Source organism: Arachis hypogaea, chromosome 3 (assembly GCF_003086295.3).
Source record: "Arachis hypogaea cultivar Tifrunner chromosome 3, arahy.Tifrunner.gnm2.J5K5, whole genome shotgun sequence".
Taxonomy (NCBI): domain Eukaryota; kingdom Viridiplantae; phylum Streptophyta; class Magnoliopsida; order Fabales; family Fabaceae; genus Arachis; species Arachis hypogaea.
Window position 1 is genome coordinate 63,016,808 of NC_092038.1, and position 16,656 is coordinate 63,033,463.

The window sequence follows — 16,656 nt, forward strand, 5'->3', positions numbered from 1 at the left end:
CAAGGTGACCATAGCTTGCGCCAAGCCGACAATCTCCGTGGGATCGACCCTTACTCACGTAAGGTATTACTTGGACGACCTAGTGCACTTGCTGGTCAGCTGCATGAAGTTATGTATCACGATTTCCTGTACCAGCGTGCTGTAAGCCAAATTGCTATGATGGCTCCGGAGTTTGATAGTGATCATCTTGACATGACCAAGATAGTGGTCGATGGAAAATTGGTTGTGGATGGCACTGTGGAGGATCATGGCAAGAATGCTCCCCTTGTTTAGTTTTTAGTATTTGTCTTTTTGTAATTAATTCGTGACTTGTAGTTATGTACTTTTTGATGTTAGATCTGATCGGTTTGAATTTGGATCTGTTTCTTTTGGTGCCGACCATTGTTTGGTCGTTTGGATATTTATGTTAATATTGTTCGCTTTTGGTAATTTATATTTGCAACTAAGGTAGGAGAAGTAGGGTTTATGTTTTGTTTATTTGTAGAGCTTGCATGAGGCTAGAAAGATTGATTATAAACTTGGATAGTTTATTGATTGTCAGATTTGATCTATTGGGCGTCCAGCCTCGTTAAAAGCCATCTTAGGCAAAACCCATTTTTCTTGGGAAAAAAGCTCTAAGGGGGAAATAGAGTACCTTCATTCGCAAATTGTACAAGTTACAATCTATACAACTTTAGAGAGGAAACGTTCTAATTTCCTGGTATTGGCTTGCCTTGTAGTGTTTGAAGCAGGTAAGCCCCCATCCCGAGCACTTTGGCTACTCGGAATGGTCCTTCTCAATTTGCGGCAAGCTTTCCATGTGAAGGAGGTCGCCTGGCTTCCTCTGTTCATCTGAGTACCAGGTCTTCCTTATTGAATATTCTCGGAATAACCTTTATATTGTGTTTTCTTTCTTCCAATCGCTTCTTAGCCCTTTGTTTGATTGCTGAGATGTCCCTGTCTTCCTCAGCGAGGTCAAGCTCGGCGTTTCTTACGTTTGTATCATGTTGTTCATCACATAGCTCGGTTCGCAGCGTGGGTATGCTGACCTCAATGGGGATTAATGCTTCTGACCCGTAGACTAACTTGAAGGGAGTTTCAGCCGTGGTGGATTCTACTATTGTGTTGTAGCTCCATAGTACTTCCGAGATTAGCTCGGCCCACTCTCCCTTCGCATTATCGAGCTTTTTCTTTATTGCCTGCAATATAACTCGGTTAGCAGCTTCGGCCTGCCCATTGGTTTGTGGGTGTTCAACCGAGCTAAAATGATTCTGTATGTTAAAATTGTTTAAAAAATATGCGAGTTTGTTATCTGTAAAATGTCTACCATTGTCCGATATTATCTCCTTTGGTATTCCAAATCGGCATATGATATTTTTCCATATGAAAGATCGTACCTTTTCGGCTGTTATTCTTGTTAGTGGTTATGCTTCTATCCATTTTGAGAAGTAGTCTATTGATACTAAGAGAAATTTTACCTAGTCTGGCGCTACTGGAAATGGGCCGAGGATATCTAGCCCCCATCTATGGAAAGGCCAGCTTACCTCCATGCTATGTAATACTTCGGCCGGCTTCATGGAGATGGCGGCATGCTTCTGACAGTTGTCACATGTCTTGACTTTTGTTATGCAATCCTTTTTCATAGTTGGCCAATAAAATCATGTTCGGATGATTTTTATGGCGAGAGCTCGTCCTCCGATGTGGTTTCCACATATGTGATGATTGGATTTTTGATAGTATAAAATTTCACAAATGAATTCTCGTTGCAAGTATAGTTTCTAAACCAATCAATAATCCTTTCATACAAAAAGTTGTTTGTCACTAGTACAAACCCCTAAATTTATAAACCGAAGTATTGGAACCTCGGGTCGTTCTCCCTAGGAATTACAATAAAGTGTCTTGTTATTGGTTATGAGTTATTTTTGGGGTTTTGATAAGAGGCATGGAAGATAAATGGCAAAAAGTAAACTAATGGCTAAAAAGATCTTGGCAAGGGTTGGTGATCAAGGATCTCTATCCCTATCACTAACCACAATATGAGAACTAGCAAGGATTAATCTCATTAAATCATCCTCTAACTAGTAGTGAAGGAAAGTTAAATGAGATATATCAATCCAAGTCCATAAGTCCTAACTCTCCACTAATTTAATTAGTGAGAACTAGAGTCAATGGGTCCCAATCATCAATTACTTGGACATTAGCAACTCAAGAAGTCCTAAGTTACCTTTCCAAGCCAAGAGCATAAAATTCTACTCTAAAATCCAACCAAGCATTTTATCAAGCACTTGGAAGGCATAAAAGGAAAGCATAGCAAATTGACAACAAGAATAGAATCTAACAACTATTATTGCAAAGAATTAACAACAACAATCAAAAGAAACACAATTATTATAAATTACCTTGAATTGAATTAAAAGAAAGTAGAAGGAACAATAGTAGATCTACAACAAAGTATGATAACAACATAAAGGAAGTTACAACAAAAGAATAGAAGAAGAATGAATGTAACAATAAGGAATTGAAAGGTAGAAGTAGAAGAAAGAGTGAATGAAAATCTAGATCTAAGAACTAAAGCTAATCCTAATCCTAATTCTAGAGAGAAGTGAGAGTTTCTCTCTCTAAAACTAACACTAAACTAATCCTAATGAGTGTGAATGATAGAATCCCCCTTTGCTCTTCAATCATTGACTTTAAATAGCATTTTTGGCGCCAAGGTTGGTTGGGATTGGGCCCCACAACTCCTCAGAATTTGTTGGGTGCGAATTCCCTTAAAAATCAAGTATCAGCATTGATGTGTACGCGCACAGCACGCGTACGTGTCCATGGGCCATTTCGCAGGGTGCGCGTAGGCGCCTGGTGTGCGCGCGCGTCCATGGGCGAGTTCAACTCTTTGGCTTTTCATGATTTCTCCACTTTGCATGCTTTCCTCTTCACTCCTTTGGTCCATTCTTAGCCTTTTCAATCTGAAATCACTAACAAACACATCAAGGCATCTAGTGGAATCAAAGGTGAATTGAAATTAACTAATTTAAGGTCTAGAAAGCATATTTTCACACTTAAGCACAAATAAGGAGACAACCACAAAACCATGCTAATTCATTGAATAAATATGGGTAAAAGGTATTAAAATCTCCTAAAATCAACACAAGATAAACCCTACAAATGGGGTTTATCAACCTCCCCACACTTAAACCAAGCATGTCCTCATGCTTAAACCAAGAATGAAGTAAGGGTATGGCATTTATTCAATGGAAACTAGACTTGTGTGCAACCTACCTATATGTACTATCTAAATGAATGCAATTGCTTGGATAAAATAAATCAATTCCCAAGAAGCATATATGCACAAGGGCCAAGGACTAGCAAGTCTAATCCACAATTGGATTGAGTTCTTAAATATTTTTATAAACTTGCATGAAAAGTGATACTCATAGGTGGAAACATGTAATTGAGCATCAAACCCTCACCGGATGTGTTTGCACTCTATTTGCTGAAGTGTTTAGGGTCGATTCACTCAATTCTCCTCTATTTCATGCTTTCTAAGATTTGTTTTTCTTCTAACAATCAACATACATTTCATGCATGCATACATATATCATGAGGTCTTTTCATTGGTTGTAATGGGGCTAGGGTTAAGGTAGGATGCATATTTGGTCAAGTGAGCTTGAAATTTGAATCTTCTATAAGCTTAAACTTCCCACACAACCTATGACATCCTATACGATTAAGTTCTAACCTAACTACCCATTCTTCTCACTTTTTCACATACTCATGTATCCCTTTTCATTTCACAACACTTATGCATTGATCTTTATTGAGCTTTACTTTGGGGCATTTTGTCCCCTTTTATTGCTTTCTTTTTCTTATTTTTCTTTCTTTTCTATTTTCTTTCTTCTTTTCTTTTTGATATCTACATTTTTTTCTTTTTTTCTTTTCTTTTTCTTTCATTTTTCTTATTTTTTCTTTCTTTCAAGATTATCAATGCATAAGGTCTTACATTTAATTAACGCATGAGTATGTACCCGATTCCCAAATATAGAAATATAAAACAAAAACATCCTTTTAACTCAACCAATGTCCCAAGTTTCCCACACTTGAATGATACTCACACACTAGCCTAAGCTAATCAAAGATCCAAATTAAGGACTTTTATGGTTTTTCACTTTAAGGCTTGTAATGTGCTAAAATAAAAAACAAGTGGGTTAAGCATAGGCTTAAAGTTGGCTAACAATTGAAGATAAAAGGTAGGCTATTTGGGTAAGTGAGTTAATAAAATGATGGCCTCAATCATATAAATGCATGAATACACAAAATAATGGACATAAAGAAACAAACAAATCAAAGATTACATTCATAGAAAGAGAATAATGCACACAAGAAGGAAAAATAAGTGGTTATAAGATGTAACCACATCATTAGGCTCAAATCTCACAAGCTTGTGTTCTTAGCTCAAAACATGATCCACAATATATATAATTAAAGCAAGTTCTATGAAAAAGTTTTTTCACTCAAATCAATTGAGGTGCCCTATAGATAGAAATCTTGAAAAATTTCATTATTTTGACTAAGTTTATTTTGTGTATGTATGCAAAATTAAGAAAAATGCAAATAAAAATCCTAAAAACCTAAGATGAAATGCAAAAGTATTGGGATTAGAAATTTGTCACCCAAAATCACCGATTGGTTGGTGGTGCACGAAATTGTGATCATCAACAATGGCGCCAAAAACTTTGTAATGCTCTCAAACGTGAATCACACTTAGTCACAACTCCGCACAACTAACCAGCAAGTGCACTGGGTCGTCCAAGTAATACCTTACGTGAGTAAGGGTCGATCCCACGGAGATTGTTGATATGAAGCAAGCGATGGTCATCTTGTAAATCTCAGTTAGGCGGATAGTAAATGTTATGGAGTTTTCGAATATTAATAATAAATAAAACAAAAAATAAAGATAGAGTTACTCATGTAATTCAATGGTGGGAATTTCAAATAAGTGTGTGGAGATGCTTGTCCCTGTTGGATCTCTGCTTTCCTACTGCCTTCTTTCAATCCTTCTTATTCCTTTCCATGGCAAGCTGTATGTAGGGCATCACTATTGTCAATGGCTACATCCCATCCTCTCAGTGAAAAAGGTCCAAATGCTCTGTCACGGCACGGCTAATCATCTGTCGATTCTCGATCATGTTGGAAGAGAATCCCTTGATTCTTTTGCGTTTGTCATCACGCCCAACAATCGCAAGTTTGAAGCTCGTCACAGTCATTCAATCCCTGAATCCTACTCGGAATACCACAGACAAAGTTTAGACTTTCCAAATTCTCATGAATGCCTCCATCATTCTAGCTTATACCACGAAGATTCTGATTAAGGAATCCAAGAGATATGCGCCCGGTCTAAGGTAGAACGGAAGTGGTTGTCAGTCACGCGTTCATAGGTGAGAATGATGATGAGTGTCACGGATCATCATATTCATCATGTTGAAGTGCAACGAATATCTTAGAATAAGAAATAGCGAAATTAAATAGAAAATAGTAGTAATTGCATTGAAAGTTGAGGTACAGCAGAGCTCCACACCTAATCCATGGTGTGTAGAAACTCCACCGTTAAAAATACATAAGTGATGAAGGTCCAGGCATGGCCGAATGGGCAGCCCCCAAACATGATCAAAAGATCAAAAATACAATCAAAGACCAATCCAAAGACGTCTAATACAAAGGAAAAAAGTTCTATTTATACTAAACTAGCTACTAGGGTTTACAGAAGTAAGTAATTGATGCATAAATCCACTTCCGGGGCCCACTTGGTGTATGTTTGCACTGAGCTTGATCTTTACACGAGCTGAGGCTTATCTTGGAGTTGAACACCAAGTTGTAACGTGTTTTTGGCGTTCAACTCTGGTTCGTGACGTGTTTCTGGCGTTTGACTCCAGAATGCAGCATAGAGCTGGCGTTGAGTGCCAGTTTACGTCATCAAATCTCGAATAAAGTATAAACTATTATATATTTCTGAAAAGCTCTGGATGTCTACTTTCTAACGCCGTTGAGAGCGCACCATTTGGAGTTCTATAGCTCCAGAAAATCCATTTCGAGTGTAGGGAGGTCAGAATCCAACAGCATCAGTAGTCCTTTGTCAGCCTTCTTATCAGAGTTTTACTCAAGTCCCTTAATTTCAGCCAGAAAATACCTGAAATCACAGAAAAACAGAAAAACTCATAGTAAAGTCCAGAAATGTGAATTTAGCATAAAAACTAATGAAAACATCCCTAAAAGTAGCTAGATCCTACTAAAAACTACCTAAAAACAATGCCAAAAAGCGTCTAAATTATCCGCTCATCAGTTGGACGACATCCCCATACTTAAAAGTTTGCACCATCCTCGGTGCAGTCAAAGATGAGCAAGGGAATACGGCGACTTTTCGGATTGCTACCTTCAGCCGGTAGATCAACCGGTGCTGCGTGTTCTTTGTCTTGCTTTCATTATTGCTTGTGGTGCATTCATCATGAAAAACAAAAATATAACACCAAAAGATGAGAAGATATAAAATCAAAGAAGCATACATTGTTGGAATGAGGTAAATCACTAGAATTGAGTGATTGAATTAGTGTGACATGAATGACAAATAGGTGTGTGAATTCTAAATTGGGTGCCTTGTAGAACACACATTAACATAAAAAGTGATGTCACAAAAGAAATATACACCTCACTTATCCTAGTGTGCTCGAGATGCTTTAAGTAAACTTGTAAGGTAAAACAAGCATTGAAAAAGTATGAAAGCATTCAAGCTAAAAACATATGGATGCATATAATCATGAACACAATGCATTAAGGTAAATACACAACATCATCCATCAAGGGATTGCCTAATCAAGGAGAAAGTTCAAATCACATGGTGGCTAAATCATGCAATTCAAGAAGAGTTACAAGCTCGAAGGCAATACTCATCACTTGGTATTCTTAAAAGGTAAGCATGAAAAACTCAAAACCAAGTAGCAAAATATAACCTCAACTAAAGAGTCCGACAAAGATTATAAACATAATGATGTTAAGATAACATCCCTTTTTATTATCTAGCATCAATCAGTGGCAGACAAGAATAACAATCCAACACTTACAATGAGAAAGAGAAAAAGAAATGAAAACTAACTAAAACTAGCTAATCAACTAACTAGTTAACTAATTAGTTAACTAAAATAAATGGTTATCAATGGTGTTTGGGAGTGTTGAATGAGGGGTAGAAGAAGGAAAGAAGAAAGTATGAGGAAAGAAACGGAAAGAAGAGAAGAAAGGAAATGCTTGAAATAAGGGAATCCGCGAGTATGCACGCATGGTGCGCGCACGGATGGTGGTGCAATGGATGCGACGCGTACATGTACAGAGTGCGTTCGCATCGATGGAGTATTCCGAGAGGGTGCATACGCGGCATGTGTGCGTACGCGCGAGTGGGTTTGTGCCAAAGGCACAACGTTGGCGCAGCATGGGCATAACTCTCTGGAAAATGTACCAGGAGGGCAGGTGGCACTATCGGCGCGTGCGTGCACGGTGCGCTTGCGAGTCAATCCGCAAGTTGCCAAAAGGGCGCGTACGCGCCAGGTGTGCGTACGCACGAATTGGTTTGTGCCTTAGGCCCAATTTTCGCACAGTGCAGTCCTAACTCTCGGGTTTTTGGCTGGAGTGGAATTTGTGCATCCGCGTGTACTCGTACATGGCGCGTCCGCGTAGGTTGGTGAAAATGCTTGATGCACGCATACGCGTGCAGTGCGCGTATGCGTCGATATTGCTCTGTTTTTCAAAATTTTTCTATGTTCCTGCACCAAACCAAGCCTTCCAAACATCTACCAAAACACCTAAAAATCTTATTTAACATACTAAACTACCAATTATACTCAACAAATCAACCAAAAACATGAATTCAACTAAATTATACAGTATTTACAAAAGAGAAAATGAAAAGAGTTTACCATGGTGGGGTGTCTCCCACCTAGCACTTTTGTTTATTGTCCTTAAGTTGGACTTATAGGGAGCTCCTCATCAAGGTGGCTTGTGCTTGAATTCATCTTGGAACTCCCACCAATGCTTGGTTCTCCAATGTGCCCCAAGATTTCTTATTTGTTGCACCAAGTGTTGATGGAGTTCTTCACAAGCTTGGGGCTCCCAAAGTTGGTCCTCATTTTGTGATCCGGGATCCCACACTTTATTTTCACACCTGTCTTGAAGTTGATCATCATTAGTCCAACAGGGTGGTGAGTAAGTTGAATTCTCAACAAAGTGGCCAACAATCCTTCTAGACCCCTCTAGTTGTGCACTACTCTAACCTTTATATCTCATGTTTGAAGCATCAACCATAATGAGCCTTGATTTGTAATGCCAACCACAAAACATTTTTCTTTTACGCTTCATCCCACAAAGCTCCCTAAGTTGGCCATCCGTTTCAAGCAAGCCATACTCAAGTGGGACAATAAAGCTAATAGAAATGAGTTTTACCCACTCAAGTGAAGGAGTAGATGGCAACCTAAGCAAAGATGATTTCGAGGTTCTTGACAAAGCGTATTCCACTCCCATCCTTCTATTTCTAAGGACTTTCACCTCCTCACAAGATCTCTTAATCTCAATCCTTTATTCAACAATTCTATCTAAGCCTTTTCCCTTACTCAATTCATAAATGGGAGGGTGAGAGAAATTTACCTCCACATTACTTTCCATCTCATCGGGAGAAGGTTCTTCAACTTTAAAGGATCTACCACCACTAGAATTTGATGCTTGCTCTTCATTGCCATGGGAACTCAATTCTTATTCTATCCCATCCAAGTCTTCATATGGAATATGCCTTAGAGGTTGTGCACATCTTTCCTCAACATCAATTTCAATCTTCTTGGAGGGGTCTTCTTCAACTCTAGGTTCCCATGGAGGTTTCGCATCTCCTAAGTCTTCAACCATTTCTTCCTTTTCTTCGATAATCCTAGCTTCCTCCAATTGTTCCAACACAAAGCAACCTCCCTCATTTCCCACCGGAGTTTCCAATCTCTCCTTCATGCTATGTTCTTCATTCGATTCTCCACATGTAGCCATGGGAGTTCCTTGAGTGTTCATGCATTTGGAGGCTAATTGATTTGTTACCACATCCAAGGCGGCCATGAAATTTTGCACATCCCTTTTCATTTCTTCTTGCCCTTGAACAAGAGCACCAAGGGTTTCATCCATTAGAGATTGAGGTGGGTGGAAGGGTTCATCATTTTGGGAGAAGGGTTCATAATAAGAAGGTGGTTCATCATAGTAATAATGTGGTAGTTCTATGTACTCCATTTGTTCCATTCGTTGCTCAACACACTCCAATCTATTGTTCTCAAGTTGAGATTCTACAATCCCCTTCATGCTTTCCTCTTCGGTTGCTCCTCCACAATCATCCTTGGATATATGGTATGAGTCCCATGCATCTAACTTTTCATAGACGGTTGCTTGAAGCCGATCCATTGCTTCCTTAAAAGAAGGGAAAGGATATTCTTCCATAGAGGGTTGTGGTGGAAGGTAGAATTCATCTTGTGGTTGAAAGTTTTCACACATTGGAGGTGGTTCATCTTGGTCATAATATGGAGAAGGTGGCTCTTGAAAATATTTATGTCGGAATGGTGGTGGCTCTATATGTGGTTCATATGGCTCATATGGTTGTTGGTAGGATGGATATAGATTAGGGTCATATGAAGGTGGTTAGTAAGAAGGGGCTTGTGAGTATGGTTGAGGGTTATGTTGAGGGTATGGATCATAGGCATATGGTAGTGGTTCTTGAAAGTCCCAAGTGGATTCACCATAGCCATTGGATTGATATGCATCATAGAATGGCTCTTGTTCATAATGCATTGGTGGAGGTTGTTGCCATGAAGATTGATCATATGCATATGGCTCCTCCCACCTTTGAATATCCCATCCTTGATACATCTCTTCATTGTAATCTCCACTTCCTACAACATAGTTGTAATCACACTCATAGCCAAAGTGAGAATTCATGATGAAAAGAGAAAACAAAAATCAAAAGCTAGTAGAAAACAAGAGAAATAAAATTCTACAACTAGCAAATAAAGCAAAAAAAAGATATTCACACTATTCAAATATGTACAATAACCAATAACATAACACCATTGCAATTCCCCGGCAACAGCGCCATTTTGATGATTGAATTTTTGATGGTATAGAATTTCACAAATGAATTCTCATTGCAAGTATAGTTTCTAAACCAATCAATAATCCTTTCATACAAAAAGTTGTTTATCACTAATACAAACCCCTAAATTTATAAACTGAAGTATTGGAACCTCGGGTCGTTCTCCCTAGGAATTATAATAAAGTGACTTGTTATTGGTTATGAGTTATTTTTGGGGTATTGATAAAAGGCATGGAAGATAAATGGCAAAAAGTAAACTAATGGCTAAAAAGATCTTGGCAAGGGTTGGTGGTCAAGGATCTCTATCCCTATCACTAACCACAATATGAGAACTGACAAGGATTAATCTCATTAAATCATCCTCTAACTAGTAGTGAAGGAAAGTTAAATGAGATATATCAATCCAAGTCCATAAGTCCTAACTCTCCACTAATTCAATTAGTGAGAACTAGAGTTAATGGGTCCCAATAATCAATTACTTGGACATTAGCAGCTCAAGAAGTCCTAAGTTACCATTTCAAGCCAAGAGCATAAAATTCTACTCTAAAATCCAACCAAGCATTTTATCAAACACTTGGAAGGCACAAAAGGAAAGCATAGCAAATTGACAACAAGAATAGAATCTAACAACTATTATTGCAAAGAATTAACAACAACAATCAAAAGAAATACAATTATTATAAATTACCTTGATTGAATTGAAAGAAAGTAGAAGGAACAATAGTAGATCTACAACAAAGTATGAGAACAACATAAAGGAAGTGACAACAAAAAAATAGAAGAAGAATGAATGTAACAACAAGGAATTGAAAGGTAGAAGTAGAAGAAAGAGTGAATGAAAACCTAGATCTAAGAACTAAACCTAGTCCTAATCTTAATTCTAGAGAGAAGTGAGAGCTTCTCTCTCTAAAACTAACACTAAACTAATCCTAATGAGTGTGAATGATGGAATCCCCCTTTGCTCTTCAATCCTTGGCTTTAAATAGCATTTTTGGCGCCAAAGTTGGTTGGGATTGAGCCCCACAACTCCTCAGAATTTGTTGGGTGTGAATTCACTTAAAAATCAAGTATCGGCATCGACGCGTACACGCACAGCACGCGTACGCGTCCATGGGCCATTTCGCAAGGTGCGCGTAGGCGCCTGGTGCGCGTGCGCGTCCATGGGCGAGTTCAACTCTTTGGCTTTTCATGATTTCTCCACTTTGCATGCTTTCCTATTCACTCCTTTGGTCCATTCCTAGCGTTTTCAATCTGAAATCACTAACAAACACATCAAGGCATCTATTGGAATCAAAGGTTAATTGAAATTAACTCATTTAAGGTCTAGAAAGCAAGTTTTCACACTTAAGCACAAATAAGGAGACAACCACAAAACCATACTAATTCATTGAATAAATGTGTGTAAAAGGTATTAAAATCCCCTAAAATCAACACAAGATAAACCCTACAAATGGGGTTTATTAACCTGAGGACACAGACAATAATGCCAACACAACAATCTAATGTATATACATGCTTATCTATAATTCTATGTTTGCACAAAAGTCTAATAATCCATAAAAGCACATATTGCAAACGACGGCAGCATGTAAGCAACAATTCACCAGTATAACATAAAGTTCAAATGACTTAAAGTCATCCAAGTTCAGTTCACAAACAAGTCAAACAGAGTTCAATTCATAAACCCAAGTCAGTCACCAAACACAAGACTAATCAAAACTAGTATCCAATAATCTCAGTAAGTCTTATGTCTTATCAAGCCTCATATATGCAATTTTCTCCCCTTTTGTTATCAAGGTGGGAAAAATAAAACAAAACAGAACCTGCAAAATAGTGTGTTAGAGGCATGTTAAAGCTAGATGTTGCGTTTTGAAAAAAAAAATTCGGAAGAGAAATAAAGATCATATTTCAACCAGCAACACCATAGATATATAACAAAACTCACAATGTTCAAATACCAATTCTTGGTAAAAAAATAATTAGAACCAAAAAGAGAGTTTCATATCACTTGAAGGTTTCAAAAACAAAAAGAGACCACATGTATAATAAGATTCAAGCATGGTCCATGTCCATTTTTACACGACAAAAACTAGATCTCTCATTTCTTATTCAACAAATGTCTCTTTGACCTGCAAAATAGAATTCTCAAACAAGACATTAGCACAATTAAAACAGAAGTTGCAATTTTTCAAAAATTGAAATGATGATAATGAGAAATGTAGAAAAGACATGCACAATACATGAATAGGTTTGCAATTTGCAGCAGGTTACGAGAATTCTTGAAAAAATTTTAGAACCCTATTCCAAGAAGGTTCAGAGCCTAGAAGATAAAGTGCAGAGTGATGATTCTTCTTCTGCCCAGAATTGTCTCGTTCGAACCTGTGAGACCAAGACTTAACAAACACATTAGCAAAGCTCAAACAATGAATCATAGCTTAAAATCCCTAAACTAGTCCTAAGCATGCAAAATCTGTCTTCAGCTAATGGTTTAGTAAAAATATCTGCTAATTGCTCTTCTGATTTAACAAATTGAATGCAAATATCCCCCTTTTGGACATGTTCTCTTATTGAGTGAAATTTCACTTCAATATGCTTAGTCCTAGAGTGCAAAACTGGATTTTTAGAAATATTTATGGCACTCATATTATCACACATTAAGGGAATATTTTCAGCATTTAATTTGTAATCAGCAAGCTGTGTTTTTAACCATAAAAGCTGAGAACAGCAAGAAGAAGCAGCTATATACTCAGCCTCTGCAGTGGATAAGGCCACTGTTGGTTGCTTCTTACTTGACCAAACATTTAAGGACTTTCCAAGGAAGCAGCATAAACCAGAAGTGCTCCTTCTATCAACTCTGTCACCAGCAAAATCTGCATCACAATAACCAACTGTAGAAAAATCATCAGTCTTAGGATACCAAAGACCAAAGTTGGATGTGCCATGAACATATCTAATGATCCTTTTAACCGCAGAAAGATGTGACTCTTTAGGTTTGGATTGGAACCTAGAACACAATCCAACACTTTGCACAATATCGGGTCTAGAGGAGGTTATGTACATAAGAGAACCAATCATCCCTCTATACCTAGTCTCATCAACATCTTTCTCATTTTCTCCCTTATCCAATTTAGAATTCGGGTGCATGGGAGTTCCCATGGTTTTGGCATTTTCAAGACCAAATTTCTTAACTAATTCCTTGGCATACTTTTCTTGATGAATGAAAATACCATTTTTAGTTTGTTTAATCTGTAGCCCAAGGAAAAAATTAAGTTCACCCATCATACTCATGTCAAATTCACTTGTCATGAGCTTTCCAAATTCAGTACAAAGGGATTCATTTACAGATCCAAAAATAATGTCATCAACATATATTTGGACTAAAATAAAAGAATCATTAGAATTCTTGATAAATAGAGTTATATCAGTGGTGCCTCTTTGAAAATCGTTTTTCAAAAGAAAAGAGCTAAGTCTCTCATACCAAGCTCTAGGAGCTTGTCTTAAACCATAGAGAGCTTTAGACAATTTAAAAACATGATTAGAATGCTCTTTATTTTCAAAACCAGGAGGCTGCTCCACATATACTTCTCTATCTATCACACCATTTAAAAATGCACATTTCACATCCATTTGGTATAATTTAAAACCACAAAATGCAGCATAGGCTAAGAGAAGTCTTATGGCTTCCATTCGGGCAACAGGGGCAAAGGATTCATCAAAGTCTATTCCTTCTTCTTGGTCATATCCTTGTGCCACTAGTCTTGCCTTGTTTCTTGCAATGCTACCATCTTCTCCTAACTTGTTCCGAAATATCCACTTGGTGCCGGTCACCTTCTTTCCACTTGGCCTTGGAACCAAAGTCCACGCTTGGTTCTTTTCAAACTCAAGAAGCTCATCCTCCATAGCTTTAACCCAAGAGGGGTCATTTAGGGCTTCCTTGACGTTTTGAGGCTCTACTTGTGAAAGAAGGGCAACGTTTGAACTTTCATTTGCCTTTCTAGTGGAAGACCTAGTTTGCACTCCATGAGAGACGTCCCCAATGACAAATTCCTCAGGATAATTCTTCAAGAATCTCCATTCACGAGGTTTGGTGGACTTGGATGCGGATTCAGTCACCAAGGGATTCTGTGAGCTGCTGTCTGCAGAGTTTCCTTCAGATTCATGAGACAAAATGGAATTGTCTCTTGATTTTTCAGCATTTGCAGTTTCTGGTTCAGCTTGTCCAGAATTTTCTTTTTCATGATTCTGAGCAGTTTCATCTTCTATTTGAGCCTGATTTCCTGCATCACCATCTTCCAAAATGCTTTGCACCAAGTTAGTATCACAGAATGTAACATGTATGGACTCTTCAATAATTCTAGCATCTTGATGATAAACCCTATATGCTTTACTAGTTGTGGAATATCCTACAAATAAGCACTCATAAGCCTTTGGATCAAATTTTCCCAAATTTTCTTTGTTATTTAGAACAAAACATTTGCATCCAAAGATGTGCAAGTAATCTAAGTTTGGTGGGTAGCCTTTCCAAAGTTCATAAGGGGTTTTCTTTAAAAATTTCCTTATGATTGTTCTATTTAAAATGTGGCAAGCTGTGTTAACCGCTTCAGCCCAAAGGAATTTTGGAACATTGCTCTCACACAGCATGGCTCTTGTCATCTCTTGTATGCTTCTATTTCTTCTTTCCACAACACCATTTTGTTGTGGCGTTCTTGGACAAGAGAAATTGTGAGATATTCCAAATTCCTCACAAAAGGATTCAAACAAATTATTTTCAAATTCAGTTCCATGATCGCTTCTTATAGAAGAGATTTTCAAATCCTTTTCATTTTGAATCTTCTTGCAAAAAGGTTCAAAGACCGCAAAGGCTTCATTTTTGTGTGCAAGAAATAAAACCCAGCCAAACCTAGTGTAGTCATCCACAATTACTAAACCATAATGTTTACCACCTAGGCTTTGAGTTCTTGTTGGACCAAATAAATCAATGTGTAGCAACTCAAGTGGTCTTTTAGTAGAGATGTCTTCCTTTGGTTTAAAAGAACTTTTTGTTTGTTTTCCCATTTGGCAAGCATCACAAGTGATGTCTTTGTCAAACTTAATCAAAGGAAGACCTCTTACTAACTCTTTCTTTACAAGTTTGTTTATTTGAAACATACTTGCATGGCCCAATCTCTTGTGCCACAACCACTTTTCAGATTCTTTAGAGTGAAGACAGGCTACATTTTGATCCTTTAGTTCATCAAGAGTAAGTCCATACATATTATTGAAACGCTTGGCAACAAACATCACTTCATTTGTTTTTTCATTAACAACAAAACATTCAAGTCTTTTGAAAACTACTAAATATCCTAAATCACACAGTTGGCTAATACTCAAAAGATTGTGCTTTAAACCACAAACTAGAAGCACATCATCAATGAAAGTAGATTGCTCATTACCTACTTTTCCAACTGCAATGATTTTACCTTTGCCATCATCTCCAAAGGTCACAAAACCTCCGTCATACTTATTTAGTTTGATGAAGTAGGTTGACCTTCCAGTCATGTGCCTTGAACATCCACTATCCATGTACCACATGTCCTTTTTGTTCTTGGATGCTAGGCAAATCTGCATGATGAGTTTCAGGTAGCCTTAGGTATCCAAATTAATTTGGATCCTTTGAAGTTAATCCATCTTGGTTGCCCAAGTGCATTGAAATCACAAACAACATTGTAGACCTTGTTTCCTACGACTCTCTTTTCAATGAAGCATTGTGCATATGAGTGACCAAATTTTTTGCAATTAACACAATGAATTTCTGGTGTGTGTCGCTGAAACTTAGGTGAGTTAAATTGCTTGAAGTGATTAAATGGTTGAAATTTTCTGGTTTTTTGGGAAGACACATTTCCTTTAACAAATCGATTTTTGTTATAATTGTTCCTCTTTGCAAAACTGTTTTCACCAGAATTTTTAGAACTCTTTTGATTTTTCAAAAATGAGGTTTTGTTATAGAAAATTGGTTTCTTAAAAGCAGCCTCATTTTTCGAAATATAACCCAAACTTGGCCGGTTTGAACTCGGACCAGTTTTTAGTGAAATTTCAGCTTTATTTGTGTATTCTTCATCAGAATTTTCTTCACAAGTTGAAACATATCCGATACCTGATTTGTTTGGTATGGATTTAGTATTTGATGAAGAGGCCACAAATTTCATAGAGGAAGTGTTGGAAATAGCATCTTCCTTGGCTATGTAGCCTAAACCAGATTTTTCAAACAACGGTCTTTGACTTGCAAGTAATTTGTCCAAGTTACTAGAACCTTGAGCAAATTTTGCTAAGTCACCATTCAGCCTTTTAATTTTGTTATTTAATCTTTCATTTTCAGCAATTAACTCATGTGAGGGATCCACAATGTGCTTTCCTTTTAATTTTTCAAGTTCAGATTTTAGAAATCTGTTTTCTTCAATGATGTCTAAAGCACATTCAGTTTCCTTCACTTTTTCTTTTAAAAACTCATTTTCAGATCTTAACACATCTCTTTCAGATCTGCATTCATT

At 37.5% G+C, this 16,656-nt stretch overlaps 1 protein-coding gene across 1 annotated transcript; it reads right to left on the reverse strand.

Moving 5' to 3' along the window:
• Window positions 1-827: 827 nt before the first annotated feature.
• On the reverse strand, window positions 828-1,622 carry LOC140183500 (uncharacterized). Its single transcript, XM_072231949.1, has 2 exons — window positions 1,524-1,622; window positions 828-1,250 (listed from the first exon to the last, which is right to left on the reverse strand). Exons 1-2 carry the CDS (start codon window positions 1,620-1,622, stop codon window positions 828-830), a joined length of 522 nt encoding a protein of 173 aa, XP_072088050.1.
• Between the last annotated feature and the right edge of the window lie 15,034 nt (window positions 1,623-16,656).